This window comes from Trachypithecus francoisi, unplaced genomic scaffold (genome assembly GCF_009764315.1).
Source record: "Trachypithecus francoisi isolate TF-2019V2 unplaced genomic scaffold, Tfra_2.0 Contig01440, whole genome shotgun sequence".
NCBI classification, from domain to species: domain Eukaryota; kingdom Metazoa; phylum Chordata; class Mammalia; order Primates; family Cercopithecidae; genus Trachypithecus; species Trachypithecus francoisi.
In genome coordinates this window covers 499495-521535 of record NW_022681431.1, presented here as the reverse complement: position 1 = coordinate 521535, position 22041 = coordinate 499495, and the positions used below count along the sequence as shown (strand labels likewise).

Sequence of the window (22041 nt, the reverse complement as noted above, 5' to 3'; positions counted from 1 at the left end):
CATACGTGTTCATATTCACCTCTAATGTTTTGTTTCAGTCCTCAGTGTGGATTCACAATTAGATTACTTCTTTTCACAGCATGTCTTCAATTTCTTTTCTGCAATTACTGCACTTAGCAAAAGACCGTGTGGTTAGTGAGTACTTTGCATGAGTCTTTATGATCAACTAGACCTAGGCATACGAGGATGAGGATCTCAGAGCACAATACTCCAGAATGAGCATTCTAGGCAGAAGAAAGAGAATCACTAAAGCATTTTAAGGAAAATAGTGCTGTGAGTAAAAATCTTAAGCAGGGACGTTGCCTTAGTAATGCCCAGGAAATCCTGTGAGGAGCATTTCGCAGAGCAAAAAGCTATGATTCAGACTTCACGGACAAAATGAACCATTATGAGGAGTGTAACATCGAAGGCAAGATAAATTGCTAGTTGACATCGTCCAACAAAAAGAAAGATAAACAGCCATTTTGAGTCAATTGCTCTCTGAATAAGTTAATTATCTTGAGTATCATCTTCACTGGAAATAAGCCTACATGTCTACATTGCTCCTTAATTGTGAACTTTCATAAATCAGACTTAAAAAACAAAACTACCATGAATAGTCAGTATTTCTAAGTGGCTACCACAGGCAAATCAACATACAGAACAATAAAATAATTATTTTGAAGAGTTTGTAAATTTAAGGAGATATATGTAATATAGACAGAATGAATACATTAATATGCAATACTTAAATATATTCATTAATTTTAATAGGCATTTTTTCTATTAGCAATGTTCAATTGGAATAAACTTTAATAGTAACATAGAGAAAGATATGATTTCTTAAATTCTGAAAAGAATTTAGAGGATGAAAATATATCTGAAGGATATGTCATGAATAAATCATCAATTGTAAATTTCTTAGAGATACAGAATGTTATCATTAAAAAATTCAATAAAGACAGAGAAGAGTTAAGTTAATGTGGCCCAGTCATGGAGCCCTTTCGGTTTATCTAGCTTGCTAAATAAATTATTTTTTTAAAAAACTTAGAATAATGATTAGTATTTATTTTAGACCACATTTCCAAATAAAAGTGGCCTCAACCGGAGCTTTGTCAGCCTGAAATTCAACATTTAGCTATCAGAAGACCACATGGAGTAACATATTCTGCAGGATTTGTTGAAGAGAGGGTCACCAGCTTTAAATACAGTAAATGCCAGTGTTTTGAAAAGGAAAAGAAAAAATTTTCAAGGTCACAATCTCAACTTTCATTCTTATTTAGTGGAGGGTCATCTCATCTCTGCTCAAGATAACCAACAGACATACCTGTGAGCGGCACCAAAATATCCTGTAAGAACCAACTTTGCCTTTGTTCAAATGTTTAAACAACTATTTTAAGCTGAGACCCTAAATTTCTACACCATATAATATAAATCAAGCTATAATTTCAGTCTACAAAACTGAAAGACAGTTGTTAAAGTCAGTGATTTCAGTGGGGGACTAAATCTCAATATGGCTGACAACTTCTATTAAATAAGATGTGTCCCCTTTTTTTTTTTTTTGGAAATAAGAAGGATGCACAGCATGAATGACATTTCTCAGATAACTGTGCATGCATTTATTAATATTTCACTTTGGTTATAGATATTTGTTCCTTGAAGGCAATCCTTATACCAGCACATCATCTCTTCTTTCTGAAACTGAATTTCCATTGTCTTCTATGATCTCATTAAGAAACTAAGTTAACTTGGAATCATGAACACTAGGAAGGATGAAACCATGATGACCTCTGGCTTCATTGGTCTTATGAATAATGGTACAGTAGACAGGGTTATAAAAACACATGCTGGTCTAGTTTCCATCTGGACACAAAAAGCCCTGTAGTACTGGGCAAGTCACTTAACCTATCTGGGTCTCAACGTCCTCATAGGCAAAATGATAGCGAAACAGCTAAATCAGTGTTTTGCGAAATATAGTACATACAGTACTAATGGTATATCAGCTGATACTGGGGTAAACATTCTGAAATTTTATGATTATGTATCCTAGTATGTATTATGAGTAATATAACCCACAAATCAAACCTATAAATGTATGCATTTCTATTATTTAGAACAAGCAAAAAATAGAAAATGTATCTAAATTTGATTTTATTAAATTATTAAATAATTTATAGATGATACATGTATATAGTAAAAATTCTGAAGGTAGTATTTGAAGAACTGAAGATTGGGAAACACGAATGATCTCTAAATCCCCCTCCATCAAGAAGAGACTATATTTTTAATGAAAGAATGATGACTGTCAAAGCTAGAGAATTACTTTGTAAACCAAAATAGATGATATCAGATTGCCAATCAGACACAGCTTTTCAATAAACTTCTTTGTTCAAATGAAAGCAGACTGAAATCATTGACTGGCTAACAATATTGCAGACTGGAGTGATTTCAAAAGAGTCTTTAAATGAAGAAGAGACGAAAACAAACCCATTTTCCCATGTACCTTCCTTTCTTTCATGCTGTCTTTCATGTCTTCCCAAAAAATGTGAATCCCAAAACACTTCCTGTTGCCCATGTGCCCACAATGGGCTCTTGTGCCCTCATCTGAGACAGGGGCTGTTCCATCACTGAAGGATATTTTCTTGCAATTTCTAAAGACAGAATTACTTATTTTGGAATTTCTCTGCAATTATTTTTTTGTGGAACATATTTTTGTGGGAACAAAAGTGAATGTTTTAAAGGAAAAGGAGTAAATTACTCTGTCACTGATTTTTCTATGAATTAAGCCACTTTTTAAAAGGCAAATGAAGAAAATTTCTATAGAGATAAACAGAGCACTCCAAACACTTCTGTGTGAACATCTTGAATATTTGAAATCATGTAAAAGAAAGCTCTGACTATAAAAAAAGAAAGCACAAAATAGCTAGTGCTCTGTTTGTGTACTGCAGGACAAAAAATAAATTTGCTTCACGGAACATAGGAGAATTTACATACTATCACAGCTGCCACTTGTTTGAAGAGGTTGGCCTATAAGGTCCTTCTTAATGATAGTATTCTATCTTCCTGATGCTAAAGAACTAGGAGGAAAATATTATATTTCATACAAGTGAGGAAAATGGCATAAAAAACATATTAAAGAAAATGAATAGAAATATTTCATCTCATTTCTAAAATAGAAAAACATATTCCTAAAATCAGAGAAAATAGGAAAAAAAGCATATTCCTAAAAACATCAGGAAGAAATTGGTTCAATTAGAATGTTTCCATTGATGAGATATTCAGATTGTCAATTGTCATGGATTCAGATATGATGCCTATTACTTATGATGCTGTTTATGTTAGCAGCTTCCGTGTGGTTGGTGTGAGTTCCTAAAAGGTATCCATCTGAGGTTCTCCTGGAAGTGCAGAAAGCCATCTCAGCAGCAGACCCAAAGAATCAATATATGTTTAGAACATTTCCATGTGGCATGTCAAAATCAGCATTTCCCCAACCATCTTTCACATCCAAAAACACAAACAGACATGCACACAGTCTAAGCTCCCACAGACAGCTTTAAAAGATCTCATTAGAAGAAACCAAATTGTTTACTTCTCTTTTACTAAAAAAGCTTTTTTAAATGGCTATTTACAAATTCGATTTTATTAATAGAACACTTAACTGGCCAGCTTCAATGGAAATCTTTACATGTGGCGAACTATTAAACAGTCTCAGTATAGGGGGCCAGAGTGGTTGGGAGCCATAGAAAAGGTGCTATCTTATTATTTAAATATCTTAGACAAGAAAAGCAAAAGACTATGGATGATTCTTCTCCCCTTTCATTTGGAAGTTATTTGTAGACTTTCCTTTGTTCCATTGAGAAATAAGAGAAAAAACAATATGAAGTTACAGCGAACCCATATGGCCAGCAGGAAAGTCCTGTTTAATTGCTTTATTGCAAGAAACGTTAAATCACTTCCTGAGGATGCAGTTCAAATGAAACATATGGCAACTATTAGCAAAAGCCCCTAATGAATTCAAAAATATGCCTTTTATGGGAGCTTTCTCATAAACATCAATCATACATGTTATTTAAATCGTATATACAAATAGGCATTTGGTGTTTTAGTTCCACAAATGTTGATGAACACCTACTCTGTACCATATTATATAGTCAGCTTGTGTGAAATTTTATTTCTGAGCCCAGAACTAGATATGACACGATGGGACCTCAGGACATGGACCCAAATGTATCCAGGTCTCTTCTCAGAAACCAAGGACGAGAAGAATCCCCCAATCATTGCCTCCTACCCAAGAGTTTCATGTCCAAGAAAACCATTCCATTTCTACTTGGATAGTACTAATGATCTATATTCTTCACACTCTTTCTAATGCCAAACCAGTGATGTGGCTAATCATTCGCATTCAGCATCCCTTCTTTGCCTTTTTTGTAACTTCTTTAATTAGATTATGAATTCCACAAAGAAGAAAACTTTCCTAAGAGTTTTTGTATCTAGGATAATGTGAGGCATGTAATTAAGAAGTAACAATCAGCTTTAACTGTAGAGCAAGGGTCAACATTTTTTAATTGTTTCTAATGCCGTTCATCTCCGGAAAATTTCAGAAATTTAACAATTTAGTACATTTATTCATAAACAACTTTCTAGAGAGACAATTCTCCCTCAAATTCAAAGATAAATCATTGGAGGAATATCCACCTGTTATCACTATCTGGTTTTACTCTTAAAAAGAAATTATAAAATTCTAGGAATACTACACTTTGACTATCCTTTCTCTACATTGTAATATGGTCTTTGAAGTTATGTAATGGAAGTGAGCTTTGGTAGCTTAAAAATCATGCAGAGTGTGGTGAGATTCTAAAGTAATTGACACTGGCTACATGAATTATGGACATTGGCCATACGGAGGCTAAAATATATTTTTGCTTGATACCCCAACTCACTGATTATCATTTTTATTAAATATTTACTTACACATGCTTGGTTATATATTTTTGAAATCAAATAAAATATAGAAAAAAGGCTTGTTTTTGTCACTGGTCAACTTGTGATTTGGGGCAAAGCATTCAACTTGACTTAAATGTGTTTGCCATGAGAAGAGAGGACTTCTTTAGACAATGTCTAAATGTCCCATACAAAATATTCCTGTACAGGTATTTTGTGTTCTAAGTAAATGTCTTATAAGACCAATCCAAACTTTTTTCCTCCTTCATTTCAAAATAAGTCTGTTTAGTGTGGCTCAGAGGCCAGCATGCCCGTGTTGTGCCTTGCTGCCATTACTGACAGTATGACCTCACAAAAGTTACTTTACATTCCAGGACTTTACAGGGTATTCTAAAGATGCGGTGAATTTCTGCAGGTAAAAGCTTAAAACTGGGCCGTACACATAATAAGCACCCAGTAAGCACTAGCTATTTTTATCCTGAGGAACTTTCTCCAGGAACATTCTTGAATTACCTGTCACCAACTTTTCCAGTCTTATTGATAAAAGAAGGGTTTCGGTTTTATTTTTCTGTTCGTTTGCTTTTCACAAAAGAGAGAATGTATTTTAAAACCCCTGATCGGTGGTAAATATAGGGGCTAGACTTAACATTTAATACATAGTTTGGATTTAATTCTAATTTTAAATGTGTTGTAAGAGACACATAGAAAGTAAACTAACATTACCAAAACTGTAGGATCACTGTAAAAGGAGGAAATTGCTTTCCTCTAGTATTGAATCAGAGAAGTTCCTGAAGAAGAAGAAAAGTCAGATGACTTTTTAATAAATGAAAGAAGGCCCAGGAAATGCTGGCAGCCTATGCCATTCATTGGAAGCCATGATCTCTGGGCCTGATCACCCAAGCTGCCATTTAATCCATACATCTGCATCTTTGGGAGCATGTGGAGTCACCCAGAGGACAGTGCTGAACAACTAAACGTAGATTGAGATTGAGTCAAAATATGCTTTCAGTAAGTAAATTAATATTTCCAAAGCAACCCCCGCATCTCTACTTTTTTTTTTGACAGTCTCGCATGGAGTGCAACGGTGTGGTCTTGGCTCACTGCAACCTCTGCAGTGAGTTCAAGAGATTCTCCTGCCTCAGCCTACTGAGTAGCTGGGATTACAGGCACCTACCACTATGCCTGGCTAATTTTTGTATTTTTAGTAGAGGCGGGGTTTCACCATGTTAGTGAGGCTGGTTTCAAACTCCTGACCTCAGGTGATCCACCTGCCTTGGCCTCCCAAATTGCTGGGATTACAGGCATGAGCCACCACACCCAGCCTCTACTTTTTATCCATAAGGAAATCTTTACCTTAGTCGAATAATTGCATCAATCACCAAATCCCCTAAATCCCAAAGGTGAAGATCTCAGCAGTAATCAATATTTCACAAGGATATAGGCATCTTGATGTTTGCTATTTCTAGAAATGAAGATTGATGCTATTTTCTTGGGCTGATCCACAACAGAGGTGTACTTGGGCCTCTCTCTCTCTCTCTCTCTGTCTTTCACACACACACACACAAATACCCATTTGAGTGTGCTTTTCTTACATCAACTCTGAGGATGTTGTCCCTGAAGAAATAAAGAAATATCACCTTTGGATCTATCCTGTGGTCAGTGGTTATGGGGTAGAAGGCATCAAATCCCAATGGGTCAGTTAATACATCCTCAACTATATTTTATACATGAGTAACTGAGATGAATGAGAACCAGAAAGTCAACATGCCTCATTTGTTTAGGGGTATCCACAAACAGTAGAACTAGACAGTTAAGCTTTCAGTTCTTGGAAAGATCTCATTCTGAGCCCTATTTTTTTAAATAATGATAGTGATAAATGCTGGGGATTGAGCTTCTAAATCTTTCACATCAGTCAACTAACCCACTGGACCAAAGCCCATTTTAATAAATAGTAAGAGTGGCTTTTCCCTGAAGATCTGGTATGCTTTATAGAGGCTGCTTTCTTTAGTTCTTTCAGCAATCCTGTGAAGTAGATGTGATTATCTAGATGTGAATAATGAAGAAGGAACCTGAGCCTTGAGAGGTAAGATAGCTCACTTTAGTGCACAGAGAAAATAAGCAACAGGGAAGAGATTTGAAATGCTCAGAAACTAACCAATTTGCTTCTGTCTCCTAAAAATAGGACCAGAAAATTTTAACTACAAAAATTCTACCCCAATTCAAAGTGTTTTTAGATTCATTTATTGCCAATGTTGTTGTTTGTTTGTTTGTTTGTTTGAGATGGGGTCTGACTCTGTTGCCCAGGCTGGAGCCTGTAGCACGATCATAGCTCACTGCAGCTTTGATCTCCCTAGGCTCAGGTGATTCTCCTACCTCAGCCTTCCAAGTACCGGGGACTATAGTGCATGCCACCATACCTAGCCAATTTTTGTATTTTTTGTAGAGATGGGGTTTCACCATGTTGTCCTGGCTGATCTCAAACTCCTGGGCTCAACGATCCGCCTGCCTCTGCCTCCCAAAGTTCTGGATTACAGGTGTGAGCCACCACATCCAGCCCTTTGCCAGTGTTAAAGATAATACGGATAGACATTCGTTTGAGTCTGTCTTCAGACAAGAGAATAATTAGAAGATGATTTACAGTTATCAAAGACAGATCTAGTGATTTTACTGACAGTTCCAAAATGCTAAATTTTCTATTGGCAGGCTCTATTTAATTTTTGCTTCATTAATTATACTTCATTTTATCTCTAATGATGCTTTTTGATGTTTCTTCCTAATAATACCACAATTTTTGTATCTTTTTTTTCAGGCTATTCCAGGTATTTCAGAGAAGCAAAAGGCTGGTAAGTTGACGTTTTGGTTGTGTTTTCTTGCCAATCTATTTTAGAATAAATTTCACCTTAAAATTGCCATTTTATTAAATATATAAAATGTTATACATCTCATGAATATCTGGGAAAATGTTGTTTAAAATCTGTGAAAGAAATTTGTTTTGCTCAATATATAAGAAAAATATATGTGGTTTTCTGACATAATGACATTGTGTTACAATAAGATACGTGTTTCTTGGAGTCTTCCTTTTAACTGCAACCACAATTGTTTTCTTAAAAGAATTCGATGTTGATCAATGTTCTGGGGAAAGAATTTGGAAATTAGCTGTTAATAATTACCAAGATTTATTTTTAATCTTCATTACTTAGTAGCCACAGAAAAAGATGTAATTGATGCTTAAAGCTCATGCTATACTATCAAAATTATACTGACGAAGCAATGTGACTAATTGTATTGAAGAAAAAGTTATAATATTTTTCTGTGTTCTGTGTTCTAATTATAATTATTTAGCAATATTATATGAAATGGACAAGGACTGATGAGAATTGAAAATATGAAAAATTAGACTTGGATTGGTAGATCTATGTGCTTTTAAAAAATCATACTGTCTTATGTGTTCTGTGTAATAAAAACAAAAACAGATTAAAGGTATATTATCTAACTTGAAGTACATCACTTAGTTTGTAGACATTTGTGATTTTCAAGAGCTATATTAAAAGTTTATAGTCTCATGTTAGAGAAAATATTAAAATTTCAAGTGCCTTTACACTAAAGCATTAGAATTTGTCTGGCAGGGGTGTTTACTGTCTTTGTCAGTGATCTTATTTTTGCTGCTAGATAGTTTTTACACAGAATTTTCCTAGCTTGTGTCCTTCTGTGAGCTAAACTTTTCTCTCATGTTTAGGCTGTATCTCATTTCTTCACTTCGATAATGTTGAAAAGTATCTCTTGAGAATAGAGGGAAAATATTGAACTGGCATCACATGTCAGCTCAAGAGAAAAATCAAGCAACATAACAATGTACTAATACCATAAGGATTAATATCAGGTTGGTGCAAAAGTAATTGGGGTTTTGGTCATTGAAAATAATTGCGGTTTTGGCCATTACTTTGAATGGCCAAACCGCAATTATTTTTTCACCAATATATTTACCATATATTGAATAGATTTAAAGTGTTAAATCTCCAGTATCTTAAATAGCTGTCCCCATAATTCGCTGCAATTTAAACAAAGTATATTAATAGAACAAAGTTGTCATCCTATTCCAGAATGTCAGCAAGTTTTCTCACACCTCAAGAAGAAAATAAGGATGTGAGTTGTTGGCTGGTCAGGAGGGGAAAGAAGGAACGGAAGCGCCATGGCTGGAGGAGATGGGAAGGCAGAGAGTTCTCTTTCTCCTCTTCCAGTTAAATGGCTTAAGTTTGACAGGGAGAAGCTCTTCATTCTGTCAAGTTTCTCAAATATTTTGAAAATGTTTTATTTTTATTTTTATTAGCATTATTTTTTTTGAGATGGAGTCTCATTCTGTTGCCCCAGGCTGGAGCACAGTGGTGTGATCTTGGCTGACTGCAACCTCCACTTCCCAGTTTCAAGTCATTCTCCTGCCTCAGCCTCCTGAGTAGTTGGGATTACATGCCTGCGCCATCATGCGTGGCTAACTTTTGTGTTTTTAGTAGAGACGGAGTTTCGCCATGTTGGCCAGGCTGGTCTCAAACTGCTGAGCTCTGGTGATCTGCCCGCCTCGGCCTCCCAAAGTGCTGAGATTACATACATAAGCCACCGCACCAGGCCTGAAAATATTTTTAAAACAAAGAACTAGAGAACATAAATATAATGTAACCACTACTTTTTATCATAATCCTGGAAATTTTCCACCTTAAGAACAACATTTTTTTAATGAAATTAATTGTCCCTCCTTACATAACCTTTTTGAATCATTTCTATATGGCTGAGGCACACATAAAAGAATCAAGAGATTAAATTTTCAGAGGTTCTATAAGATAACATATATGACCTCCAGAGGCCCCAGGCACCTGGATGTCCCATCTCAGACACTTAGCAACTCAGGATGGACTGATTTGAGCAAAACCTGACATCTGCTCTTTATGAAAATATTAGAATGACTGGAATTTACTCCAGAATGAATTTTTATTTAGATTTCTGGAGGATATGCTGATTTATTTAGGAGAAAATGTAATTTTGTTTGATCATTTAAGTATAAGAAAGAAAGGATCTTTTTTCAAGGCAGTGAATTTACCTGTCAAGACAAATGCTCATGTTTGAATATTTTATGAATCATGGTAACAAATATGACAATTCAAAAGAGAATGTGATTCATTTCAAAAGTTTTAAGTACCATAACAGTCTAAGCAATATAATTCTATTTCTAAACTTTATTATTTGAAACATTAAAAATATTTTGAGTGTACTATACACAGATATAAATCTTGTTTCTTTCATGTCTTTATGAATCTCTGTTTGTAAGCTTCCACTAGACAGAGGAATGGCCATGAAGGCAGGAGACTCGCTCAATCTTCTCGGGGTTAATTGAACTCTTAAATAGGATTAAGCTTCATACCCACCCCTAAGGCCTGTCATTTTTTTTTTTTTTTTGTATCTTTCTAAGTGAATGTAGCCTATTGTTCTTTATTAAGAAAGTCTATTTTTAATCTGTGTGACCTCTCATCCAAGCTAACTGGAACCAACTCTACCAGGCTTTGTGAAGCTCTAAATTAAATCATTTGGGCACATTCCATTAATCATCCTTGAATTGCAGTTGTGTGATTGCTCTGTGTGTGCTGTAAGTAACTATCTTCTATTCTGATCCATGTTTCTATGATAATACAACTCAGTGGGATCATTTCTGCTGCTTGTCTCCTGCCCTGTGATGACAAAAATCTTCAAAGGGAGGCAAGTTTGAAACAGCCTTTTATGGATTCAGTCATTTCACAAATACTTACTGAACAGCAACATGTTCTAGGCATTCTATTAGGTTCTATTGAGGAAGCAGTTATGAATAAGGCTGATCTCTGCCCCATAGGAACTCAAACTCTAGTTGGAGGATATCCCATCAGGCAGGCATCCCTCCTTCTTCTCTTCTCAACTGAGAATTTCTTAATCCTGCTTATTCAAAAAGCTTCCCAAGCAAGGAATCAAATCAAAATATTGTCTTCAGGAAACTCTGGGTAAGAATGTGCCTTCTCAGGATCTGAGACAGAATCCAACCAACTTCTTTTTTAAATAATCAGAACTAATCACACAAGTATCGATATGTATAATTATATCCAGTAAATACCATTTTCATATAACTTCGATCATGTCGCTGGAGTTTGTATGCTTCAACCTTTTTGGCACCAGGAACCAGTTTCTCAGAAAACAATTTTTCCACGGAGTGCGGTGGGGGATGGTTTCAGGATGAAATTGTTCCACCTCAGACCTCAGATCGTCATAAGGAGTGCACAGCCTAGATCCCTCACATGTGCAGTTCACAACAGGGTTCATGCTTCTGTGAGAAGCTAATGCTGCTGCTGATCTCACAGAAGGCAGAGCTCAGACCATAATGTTCGCTTGCCCACCGTCCATCTCCTGCTGTGCAGCCTGGTTCTTAACGGATCACAGAATGGTACTGGTCCAGGGCTTGGAGGTTGGGGAGCCATGCTCTAAAGAGTGTATCAGTCCCATTGGAATATCCTCCAGCACATCTGCTTCCTGTCTGTATGGCCTTGAGCAAGTCACTTAACTTCCTCATCTCCCTCATTTCCAGAACACAAATCAAGAATCTGCCATGTTGTTGATGTAAGGCAACAATGCTTGGTACAAACTAAGTCCCAAAAATGGTAGCTGTTTTTTATGATAATTAGTTGGTGCTTACAGGACGAATAGACACTGGCTGCATCACTGATGTCCTTGTGTGTTCCCCAAGTCCTAAAATGCTTCCTCGTGGTACTAATAGCTGAACAGCTCTCCATGTGGAAGAAGAAAGAGATCACTTTCTCCATGAGTCTTCTGAATGAGTTAATTCAAAGGTCGTCACAGTATAGACAGAGTTGATCACATGTTAACCTCCGTTTAGAGATTTTTTTGGTCTATTAGACTGAAATTCTCTCTCGGAAACAGATATTTGATTTTCAAAAAAAGATTAGTTTCAGAGAAATGTTCATGCTGTGTCCCATTTTCCTGTGACTCCATTATCCTCCTGTATCCACAGTCCCTGAGGTCACTGATGACCTATCTACCCAGCAAGCCAGCTAGGCACCTGGGTTCTCCTGCCGCTCCCAGGCTCCTCCACCTTCTGCACACGGTGTGTCAGCACTGCCCTCTTGTCACCCTTGTCCATCCCTCTGGCCACTGCTTTCATGCAGGGCTTCACTTTCCGCTGGACTTTCACAAAAGCATCCAGAACTGGTTTCCCTGACTGAACCTATCATTACACCAGTCTATTATCTGCACTGTCACCAGAGTTATCTTTGAAAATATATAACCTGATCGTGTCAGTTCCTGTGCCAACATTTTATCTGTCTCTTTATTAGCCATAGAGTAAAATTAAACTGTCATGGCTGGTGATTTGTCCATTCAGGAGTGACCTGTCCATACATAGCCATTTGTTATTCAGCTGCAGTATCATTCATCGGACTGGACACATGTCTGTGTTGCCCTTCAGATCCACCCTCTGCCCTACTTCTCCCTGCCTCTGTGCCCTGGGAGGCCAACCGATGTGAACTAAATCAAAGGACTTCCCTGCTTTCTGTCTTCCCCATTCAGCCATGAGGAGGACGAGAAGCTGTAGCAGGAGACTGGGGGAGGGGGATGGTGGGACAATGAGGTTGGAAAGTTTGTTTTTAAATTTAATTTAGTTTTATTTTATTACGTTCTATGGTACATGTGCAGGATGTGCAAATTTGTTACATGGGTAAACGTGTGTCATGGTGGTGTGCTGCATCTGTCAACGCATCACCTAGGTATTAAGCCCAGCATGCATTAACTCTTTTCCTTAGTGCTCTTCCCCCACCACACTCCCCCAAAAGGCCCCAGTGAGTATTGTTCCCTCCCTGTATCCATGTGTTCTCATTGTTCAGCTCCCACTTATAAGTGAGAACATGCAGTATTTAGTTTTCTGATCCTGCTTTAGTTTGCTGAAGATAATGGCTTTCAGCTTCATCCATGTCCCTGCAAAGAACATGACCTCCTTCCTTTTTTTTGGCTGCATAGTATTCCATCGTGTATATGTACTGCATTTTCTTTATCCAGTCTGTCATTGATGGGCATTTGGGTTGATTCCATGTCTTTGCTATTGTGAATAGTGCTGCAATGAACATATGTGTGCATGTATCTTTATAACAGAATGATTTATATTCCTTTGGTTATATACCCAGTAATGGGATTGCTGAGTCAAGTGGTATTTCTCGTTCAAAATCTCTGAGGAATGGCCACAGTGTCTTCTCCAGCTTCTGGGAGTCGCTGTTGGCTTCTCTTACTTAGGCTGCCATTTGCACTAAGCTACCAAATTCTGACAGCCATTCTCTCCTCTGGCCCTGTGGTTTCCCCTTATAAATGGTCCTGTTATTAAACTCCCTTCAATGTACCTAACGTGCATTTGTTTCCCACAAGGAGCCTCACTGATATACCTCCAATATTTTCCATTTTTTCTTTTTCTTCATTTTGTGTGTTGGTTGATCAAACTGTAACTATCATAGCACCCCTTCTACCTCTCTACTTTCATCTTCTGCCTAGATCTGTGGCATGTAACTGGCACCTGATGAGAGGTGGAGAAAGAGAGAGATAGAGTGAAAGACGGCTTATCCAGGAAAAAAAAAAAAAAGATGAGGTTTTTTTTTTTTTTTTTTGAGATGGAGTTTTGCTCTTGTTGCCAGGCTGGAGTGCAATGACACAGTCTCGACTCACTACAACCTCCACCTCCTGGATTCAAGTGACTCTCCTGCCTCAGCCTCTCAAGTAACTGGGATTACAGGCGCCCACCACCACACATGGCTATTTTTTTTTTTTTTCGTATTTTTAGTAGAGACAGGGTTTCACTATGTTGGCCCGGCTGGTGTCGAACATCTAGCCTAGAGTGATCCACCCGCCTTGCCCTCCCAAAGTGCTGGGATTACAAGTGTGAGCTACCACGCCCATCACATCTTTTTTTCTTTTTTCAAAGTAAATGAAAATAGTTTCTTTAGAGACTTAGAATGTGCTCTGTCTTGGAAAAGTAACACTGCATTTTAGTCACTAAAATGTCACTTTGAGCATATTTGAGAACTATTAATATGGAGTAACATGAAATCTGTCATTCTAAAATTACATCAAAGAACACTTCACAAAGTTTGTCAGGCTATATGGCAGCCCATGCAAAACAAAGCATTATCATTAGCCAAAAATGGCTTTAGAAAAAATCGTTTCAACTTGTTTTTTATTCAGGGGGTACAAGTGCAGATTTGTTGCATGGGTATATTGCTTGATGCAGAGGTTTGGGGTCCAGCTTTCCCTGTCACTCAAGTAGTGAGCATAGTACCTAACAGGTTATTTTTATCCCCTGTCTTGAAAAGCCTACTTGCTTCATTAGATCCAACAATAATATCACTTCCTTGAAGACGTATTTCCCAGGCAGAGCTAATCTTAGAGCTTATTCTGTGCTCCTAAAAAGCTACGTCTTTTCTGTTATAGTTTTATTATCTTGCTTAGCTGTGTGTCTTCTTTAGATCACGAACTTTTCTAGGTGAAGAATATTGTCTGTGTGTGTCCTGCAATTAAAATAGCTATTAAAATATAGACATTCTGTAAAATATGTGTTAATCAAGAAATTGTAATTATAAAAATGCTCTGGTTACAATCTTACTGACTTAGAATTAATAAGATTCTAACGTTTTTTATTTAACCTTCTCCATTACTCCTACCACTCAACACAACGGCCAAATATGTCAGCCAGGTCATGAATGAATGGTACTATTTGGGGATCTGTGCCACATGAATGTGTAAAGGGGTCCATTGATTGAAAAAGATGACTTAGAGCCTGACTTTGGTTGCTTTCCTTGGTCATTTTTCTCAGAATGTTTATTCTCCCGCCTGGAGGTTATTTTGTTGGCCATAAAATGTTAAAAATCAAGATAATGAATAACTATAGCCTGAAATTCTTGTGAAAGATAGCTTTCAGAAGCATATAGCAGAGTCACGGTCTCTCCAAACTTTGTGTTATGGTCATAAGACAGAAAATAGAAATCAAACACTTCTTTGTGACAAATGTGTAAGGGAAAAATCAGAATTTTCATAATTTTATTCTAAGCTCCTTATAAACATACTAAATAACAAAGCCTAGACTTGATGCATTTTGGTATTAATTTTCTTGGCTGCTTGTCATCCCTGAGAAAGGAAATGCAAATGAACAACAACAACAAAAAGAACTAAAATGGAAAGACACTTCCCCTTTTTTCAGTCTGATCATCATTGCTTGGATCCAGAGAATGATTAATGTGACATATCCACTCTGCGCCGTGTTCCAAGATCTACAAATCCAAAGAGATTTGCTGAAAAAATTAAAACAGGACTGCTCTATTTCAGACTTCTCTTTGGAAAGACTCTGCTCTATTTTGTGTCTTCATTTTAGTATGGATCCGATTGGTTTTATTGCTGTCTCTCCCACTACTCTGTGAACACCTTAAGAATATAATTTTGTTTCCTTCAGCTCAGTACTCCCAATGCCTGGTATTGTTGTAAAAATCAGCAAATGTTTTGCTCTATTTGCATGATACTCCCAAAGCCAAGTTTTGAGCCTTATCTTTCTATTCTAAAGGAAGCTCTTCTTGTAACAGCAAAGCCGCCCAACTGTTTTATAGAGTCTAGCAAGATGTGAAAATTGTCTTTATCTGGTCAGCCTGGGCCTTGACCAACATTCCAAATTCTTTATTCTCTTTCACTCTCAGAAAGTGAATTTCATTATTTTTACACTAATGGCTTATAAATACTTGCTTCAGTTTTTTTTTTTTTTTTTTTTTTTTTAATGTATGAAGGTTTCTGCTTGCCTGCTTCTTTATGGGGAAAGAATGTAGGGTATGCTTACACATAACTTCTCAGTGTTTCTAAAACTTAATGTAAACTAATCCATGAAAAGTTGGCTGTGGTTGACTGGGCTGTGGAAAGAAAACACATTAGCTTTCAGGTATCAAGGAATTCGTGAAAAATATAAGTAATCTATTCTTCAGTGCCAAAGATGTTGAACTCATAGGATTTTAAAATACAGATACTTTTCCAAATATTTCTTCATTTTCTGTTGGTATTTTTGCTGTTGCTAATTGAGTGAGACAAATCTACTGTATTACCAGAACCAATAGAACATATGTTCTTTTCCTCTCAATTATATTTTAAGCAACACAGGTAGATGATAATTTCTCTTTTAATATGTTCTGATTCAAATGTTTCCGCCCACATTTGAAGTAGTCTTCCCCGGTCTCTGCAGCTGAAAGTGGCACTTCGTTGGTATATTTATTATGGCATTTCATGTTTTCTACGATGTATTTCTGTTCATGAATTTTACGCTACATCCGGCTAAGAGCTCCTTGAAGGCGGAAACCTGCCGTTTCATTTTTTGTCACCCCACGTGCAATGTGATATCTTGCACAGAGGAGGTGCTCAAGAAATAGTTTTGAATCAGTCTGTTTATTCGGCAGATGAAACAACTCATACAGGCATTCAGCTAATCTCAGGTCCATCCATGTCCAGGACTTTTCACAATATTTGATGAACTTTTAATTTCTCCTTCCAAAATGTCTGATGCACACTTTGCTCCTCCCATTATTTCTTGGAAAGAATAGCTCTCAGCAGCATGAGGAGGTGGCTTTGAACTGCCAGTATGGGCCAATAAGATAGCTTTGCATTTCAGTGCTTTAGTTGCCATTGACCTTTTATCAGTAGAAAAAATAATTTGTCATTTTCAATCTTCTCTGAAGAAAGACAATTTATGAAAGGGCCCTTTTGTATCTGTTTTATCAAGAAAGCAGCTAAGGATCTTCCATTTAGTTCAAAATCTGGCTGCGCATGGTGGTTCACGACTGAGAAATCCTATAAAGCAACAGTCTCAAACCCAGACAAACACACCCTGAAGTGTATTCCAAGACTTTCCAGGGGGTACACAGACATGGATATTTTATCTGAAATTCTCAAGTTTCAAAGGCACCCTTTCTGAAATTTAATCTGCCCTGAGACTCTGAAGCTTGCTACTCCTGGTTTTTCCAACTTTTCTATTACCACCACATTTCCCTTATTTTAAAAACGTAGGCCAGGCATGGTGGCTGAGGCCTGTAATCCCAGCACTTTGGGAGGCCAAGGTGAGCGAATCGCTTGAGGTCAAGAGTTCGAGACCAGCTTGGCCAATATGGTGAGACTCCGTCTCTACTAAATATACAAAAATTAGCTGGGCGTGATGGTGCATGCCTATGATTCCAGCTACTCAGGAGGCTGAGGCACGAGAATCGCTTGAACCTGGGAGGTGGCAGAGGGTGCAGTGAGCCAAGATCGCCCTACTGCACTCCAGCCTGGGCAACAGAATGAGACTCCATCTCCAAAAAAAAAAAAAAAAACTTACCTGTTCATCTCTTAGATGTCTTCAAATTTTTACCTCTATTGAGTTTCCAGTGCACAGTTTGCAGTTTAATTTTATTAATAATGTGAATATATACACAAATATGTACCCACAAGAAAAGTGATTGATCCTAGTTTCTTTGGAGAGGTACGTTTACTTTGGAAAGTTACATGTAACAAGGTATTACTTTGACCTCACTAAGTATAAAATGACTTATAATTCTGCTAGCATGACTATACTTCTCATATTGACCCTCCATTGGCTTGAAGCAGTTTGATTTGTTTTCTGTAGGCAAGTTCAATATCTCTTTCAATGGATTCCATAGACATTTCTATTATAGAATTAAGACATAACTTTTTAGATGTTTTATCAAAGTAGGAACCCTTAAAGAGTTATTAACAACCATAACAAATTCACCAGTCCCCAATAAAAGGTTGGTGCCAATCTTCTTGTCTGCAGGCTGTGCAGAAATCTAATTTAATTCAGGAGAAGTGTGGATCATGGATTTAAGAAACTATTTTGTCCTGACTACTGTAATGAGGTAAAGTTCTCACAGAGTTCTTAAAGTTCTACTTAACTAAAATACTCACTAAAGAGTGCTGATGCACACACAGTAGGGTATTATATTTGTTTTTAAAATTTCCCAAACACATTTCTGTGACTCACACCTGTTAATGTTATAAACTTCTTGTTAATATAAACGTTAAATGAGTTCTTTTCTATGGATTTCAGGAAATAGATAAATGGGGAAGATAATAGTACAGTTCATCACTTTTTTAAATTTCCCCTTTCTCTTTAAATCTGTGATCCTCTTGGATATATTTATCTAAATATTTTCCCCACTGAGCTGTGATTTCCTAAAAGACATCTTCCCTGCACCTCGGTAATGCCAGCCTCTTAACAGATGTTTTGGTTGAAGTTTGTGGAATGAATGACTGAACTGATAATAATAACAAGAATTTACTCTGTGCCTGCACTTTTCCAAGCACTTTATAGACGTGAACTCAGTTAATCCCCTAGCGACCCTATGAGATAGGTGCTATTGTTATCTACATGACACAGATGAAGAACCTGAGACTCAGAGAGGCTTCCTAATATATCCAAAGTCACACTGTGGCCAAATCAGGATTCAAAGCCAGCAATGCAGACAACAGTGCATGCTCTTAGCCGCTATGCTATATGTAGTGGTTGAATGCCAAGACTTCTCAGGCTGTTGAATAAATTTTTTCCGTAATCTGGCCTTACCCTTCCTTTCCACCCTTATTTTCCATCCTCTTCTAGCACACATCTTCCGCTGTAACCATGGTAACAACCTCACTTTTCTCCTGAAGTTGCTTCTGCATAACTTGACCTTTGCTCCTCCTGTTTCCCTTCCAGAAATTATCTACCCCATCCCCCAATGACTCATTTGTGTCCTGGCTTCCCAGAGAAGGTGAAGTCTTCTATGATAACTCCAGCTCACATTAATTTCATACTTTCTGAAATGAGATAACTATGGCACATGGAGTCTGATCTGGTCATTTTTGTACTTGATCATTGATGGACTGTCATTGTCCTCTGAGTGTTCCATTTATCTCAGCAATGCTTTCCAACAGCTTGTAACCATCTTTTAAAACATCATGTAGCACAGTACGGTGCACCTAAAAGATGCTTATTTCATTAATAATTAGGCTTTATTTTTAGAGCAATTTTAAGTTCACAGCAAAACTAACCAGAAAGTATAGTTCAAACTATATGACATTCTGGTAAAGGCAAACTATGGAAACAGTCAAAAGATCATTGGCGGTCAGTGGTTTGCGGAGACAGAGAAATGAATGGGCAGAGCACAGGGGGTTTTCTGACTAGTGAAACTATTCGGTATGATACTAAAATATTAATAGTACAGCATTTGTTTTACTCCACAAATCCTTGCTAGAACTAGGCATATCCTGAATGTTCAATAAAATTAGAATTTTTCACAATATTGCCCTTTTTGGCTACAGAAGTATATTATTTCATAATTCCGTTGGAGCCCAGAGAACATCTTTCGCCCCATCTCTTTCAGCCTCAGTCATATAAATCAGTGCCATCGTAGCTTACAGTTTTAAGATTCACGGATTTTCTTTTTCCCCTTGACTACATAAATTATCTCCTTTTTAAAATCACTTAATTTATCCTGAACAGGCCATTTGGCTTTTTGTTTATTTTTAATTAATTTATTGTTTTAGAGACAGGTTCACGCTCTGTTGCTCAAGCCGGAATGCAGTGGTGCAATCGCGCCTCCCTGCAGCCTGGAACTCCTGGGTGTAAGCAATCTTCCTGCCTCAGCCTCCCCGGTCAGTGGGACTACAGGCACGCACCACCATGACCAACTAATTTTAAAAAATTTTTTTAATGTAGAGACAGGATCTCACCATGTTGCCCAGGCTGCTCTCAGACTCCTGGCTCCAAGAGAGATCCTCCCACCTCAGCCTCTCAAAGTGCTGGGATTACAGGTATAAGACACCATGACTGGCCTGCAATTTGGTTTTTAATTTGCATTAGAATTTGTTTGGGTCATGTGCTGCTGCCCTTAACAATTTTATATTTTCAACAGACTATATTCACATCCCCTCACGTTTAAATAAACATTTGTTTATTTAAAAAGGAATATAAAAACAAAAAAAAATGAGTGACACAATTGATGCATTTTTTAAAATAAAGACTCTTAAATTAAGAGAAGAAAATGTCAGAATTCTGTTAGACTTAACCTGAATTCTATCATTTAGCATTTTTCTATTAAAAAATATACTTGTATGTAGGGCGTGGGGGGCACATCCATGTTTTTTTTCTTTTCAATTATTATTTCTAAGGCCTCTGATGGCTGCATCCCAGCTGCAATGATGAACACAATAGTGTCCATCTATGCAAAACAAAGATCAGCCAGGTTACCCAAAGGGGGACATTAATTCCTTCTTATTTTATGACTTTAGCAAAGTGAAGAGCTGGCTTATTATATCCAGAAAACTTTATTTTGTAATATTTTTGAGCACCAAAACTTAGGGCCTTAAAAAAGAGTGACCTGGGTCTAACTTGTGACCTTGACTCTGAGATGGTACTCATAGTTCCACAGCTAATCAGGAGCCATTCTCCCAGATGGTCTGCGACAACAGAACATAAACAGAGCAGTGACCACTCATCCCCACATGTAGGGAGCGGCCTGGCCTTTCTATGATGTGGACAAGAGGACCGTGGGGTGGAGACACCTTCAAAATGTCTTTCCCAAAGGAGATACTCCAACACGCATACAAATACCTTCAGGCATTCCAACAGCATTCCCATTTATAATGAAAGCCAGCTTAAAAAACAAAAAACAAAAAACTGCGGGTCACAAATATCAAGACATTTTCCTGAAGAAAACAAAATGTAAAATTTCAGCAAAGTTGGTTTAATTAGATTACAGACAGAAGATAGAAAAAAAAAAAAAGGAACCATTGCATTATTTGTTTGTCTGTTTCCTGGTAGAACCTGAGTGAGGCAAAATAACACCACTAATGTGTAGAAAGAACTCCACATCTGGAAAACCTTTGCTTCGTCTATGGTAGGTTTTCAGCCTCTTGCTCTGTCTCTATTATTTCCCATGACTTCAGCTTACCTTGCTTTTGTTTTCTTTAGTGAAATTATTTAAGCCTTAGGGGTTTCAGGCTTGGTCTGGTTTGGTTGGTTTGGTTTTTATGGGAAAGGGAAATACTACATATTTTTGTGATTTTCTAGAATTTACCTTATTTATATTTATTACTGTCTATGTCACTTACACTTTATTTATATTTATTACTGTCCATGTTACTATACTGTGTACTTACTATATTATATAAGTGACATGGACAGTAATGAGTGTAAATATCTGATCAATTCTATGGAATTATATTTTAGAAATACTTTAAGTGGACAGTACTTTGATTTTCATTTTAATAGCTCTAATATTGGTCTTTCTCTTCCCATTCAAGAGTTTTATTTTGTTCATCGCAAATCACAGAAGTTAATATCACAGAGCAGATAGAAATAAATTTACATACTAGTATCACAGTACTCACTGAAATCATATGTAATTAACAAAAAATGTTTACTATCCAAACATGATCTCACTGAATTCTCTACTATAAGCCTTAAGTAAGTTACATGGCATTGATATTTGAGTTTTCTTTTCCTCTGTCTTTACACCTTCTCTTGGGAATCTCACCCAACTAAAGATATGTCTGCACATGGCCAGGTGCAGTGGCTCATGCCTGTAATCCCAGTACTTTGGGAGGCTGAGGCCGGCGGATCACTTGAGGCCAGGAGTTCGAGACTAGCCTGGCCCACATGGTGAAAATGTCTCTACTAAAAATACAAAAAATGAGCCAGGTGTGGTGGCGCATACTTGTAATTGCAGCTACTTGGGAGGCTGAGGCAGGAGAATCCTTGAACCTGGGAGGCAGAGGTTGCAGTGAGCTGAGATCACACCATTGCACTCCAACCTGGGCAGTAAGAATGAAACTCCATCTCAAAGAAAAAAAGATACGTCTGCACAGCCTCCAGCTCTGGCCCAAGCTACACATCTCATTCTAGTTGCCCCCTAGTGCCATCACAGGAATGCTCACATTCTCCACAACCTGCACTTTCCACCTCAGTGTTTTTGCTAATATTGTTACCTTTTCCTGAAATTTCCTTTTATATCATCTCTGGATGTCCATATTTACTTTGTCTTTGAAGATTTCCAG

At 37.3% G+C, this 22041-nt stretch overlaps 1 protein-coding gene across 2 annotated transcripts in view; it reads left to right on the top strand.

Annotated features, from left to right (window-relative positions):
* Window positions 1-22041, top strand: part of DLC1 (DLC1 Rho GTPase activating protein) — a 440905-nt gene that overhangs the window by 211216 nt on the left and 207648 nt on the right. For both annotated transcript variants that reach the window (XM_033225795.1, XM_033225844.1), the window contains one exon: window positions 7730-7763. In XM_033225795.1, the coding sequence (XP_033081686.1) occupies window positions 7730-7763 (34 nt within the window). The remainder of the gene's footprint in view (window positions 1-7729; window positions 7764-22041) is intronic.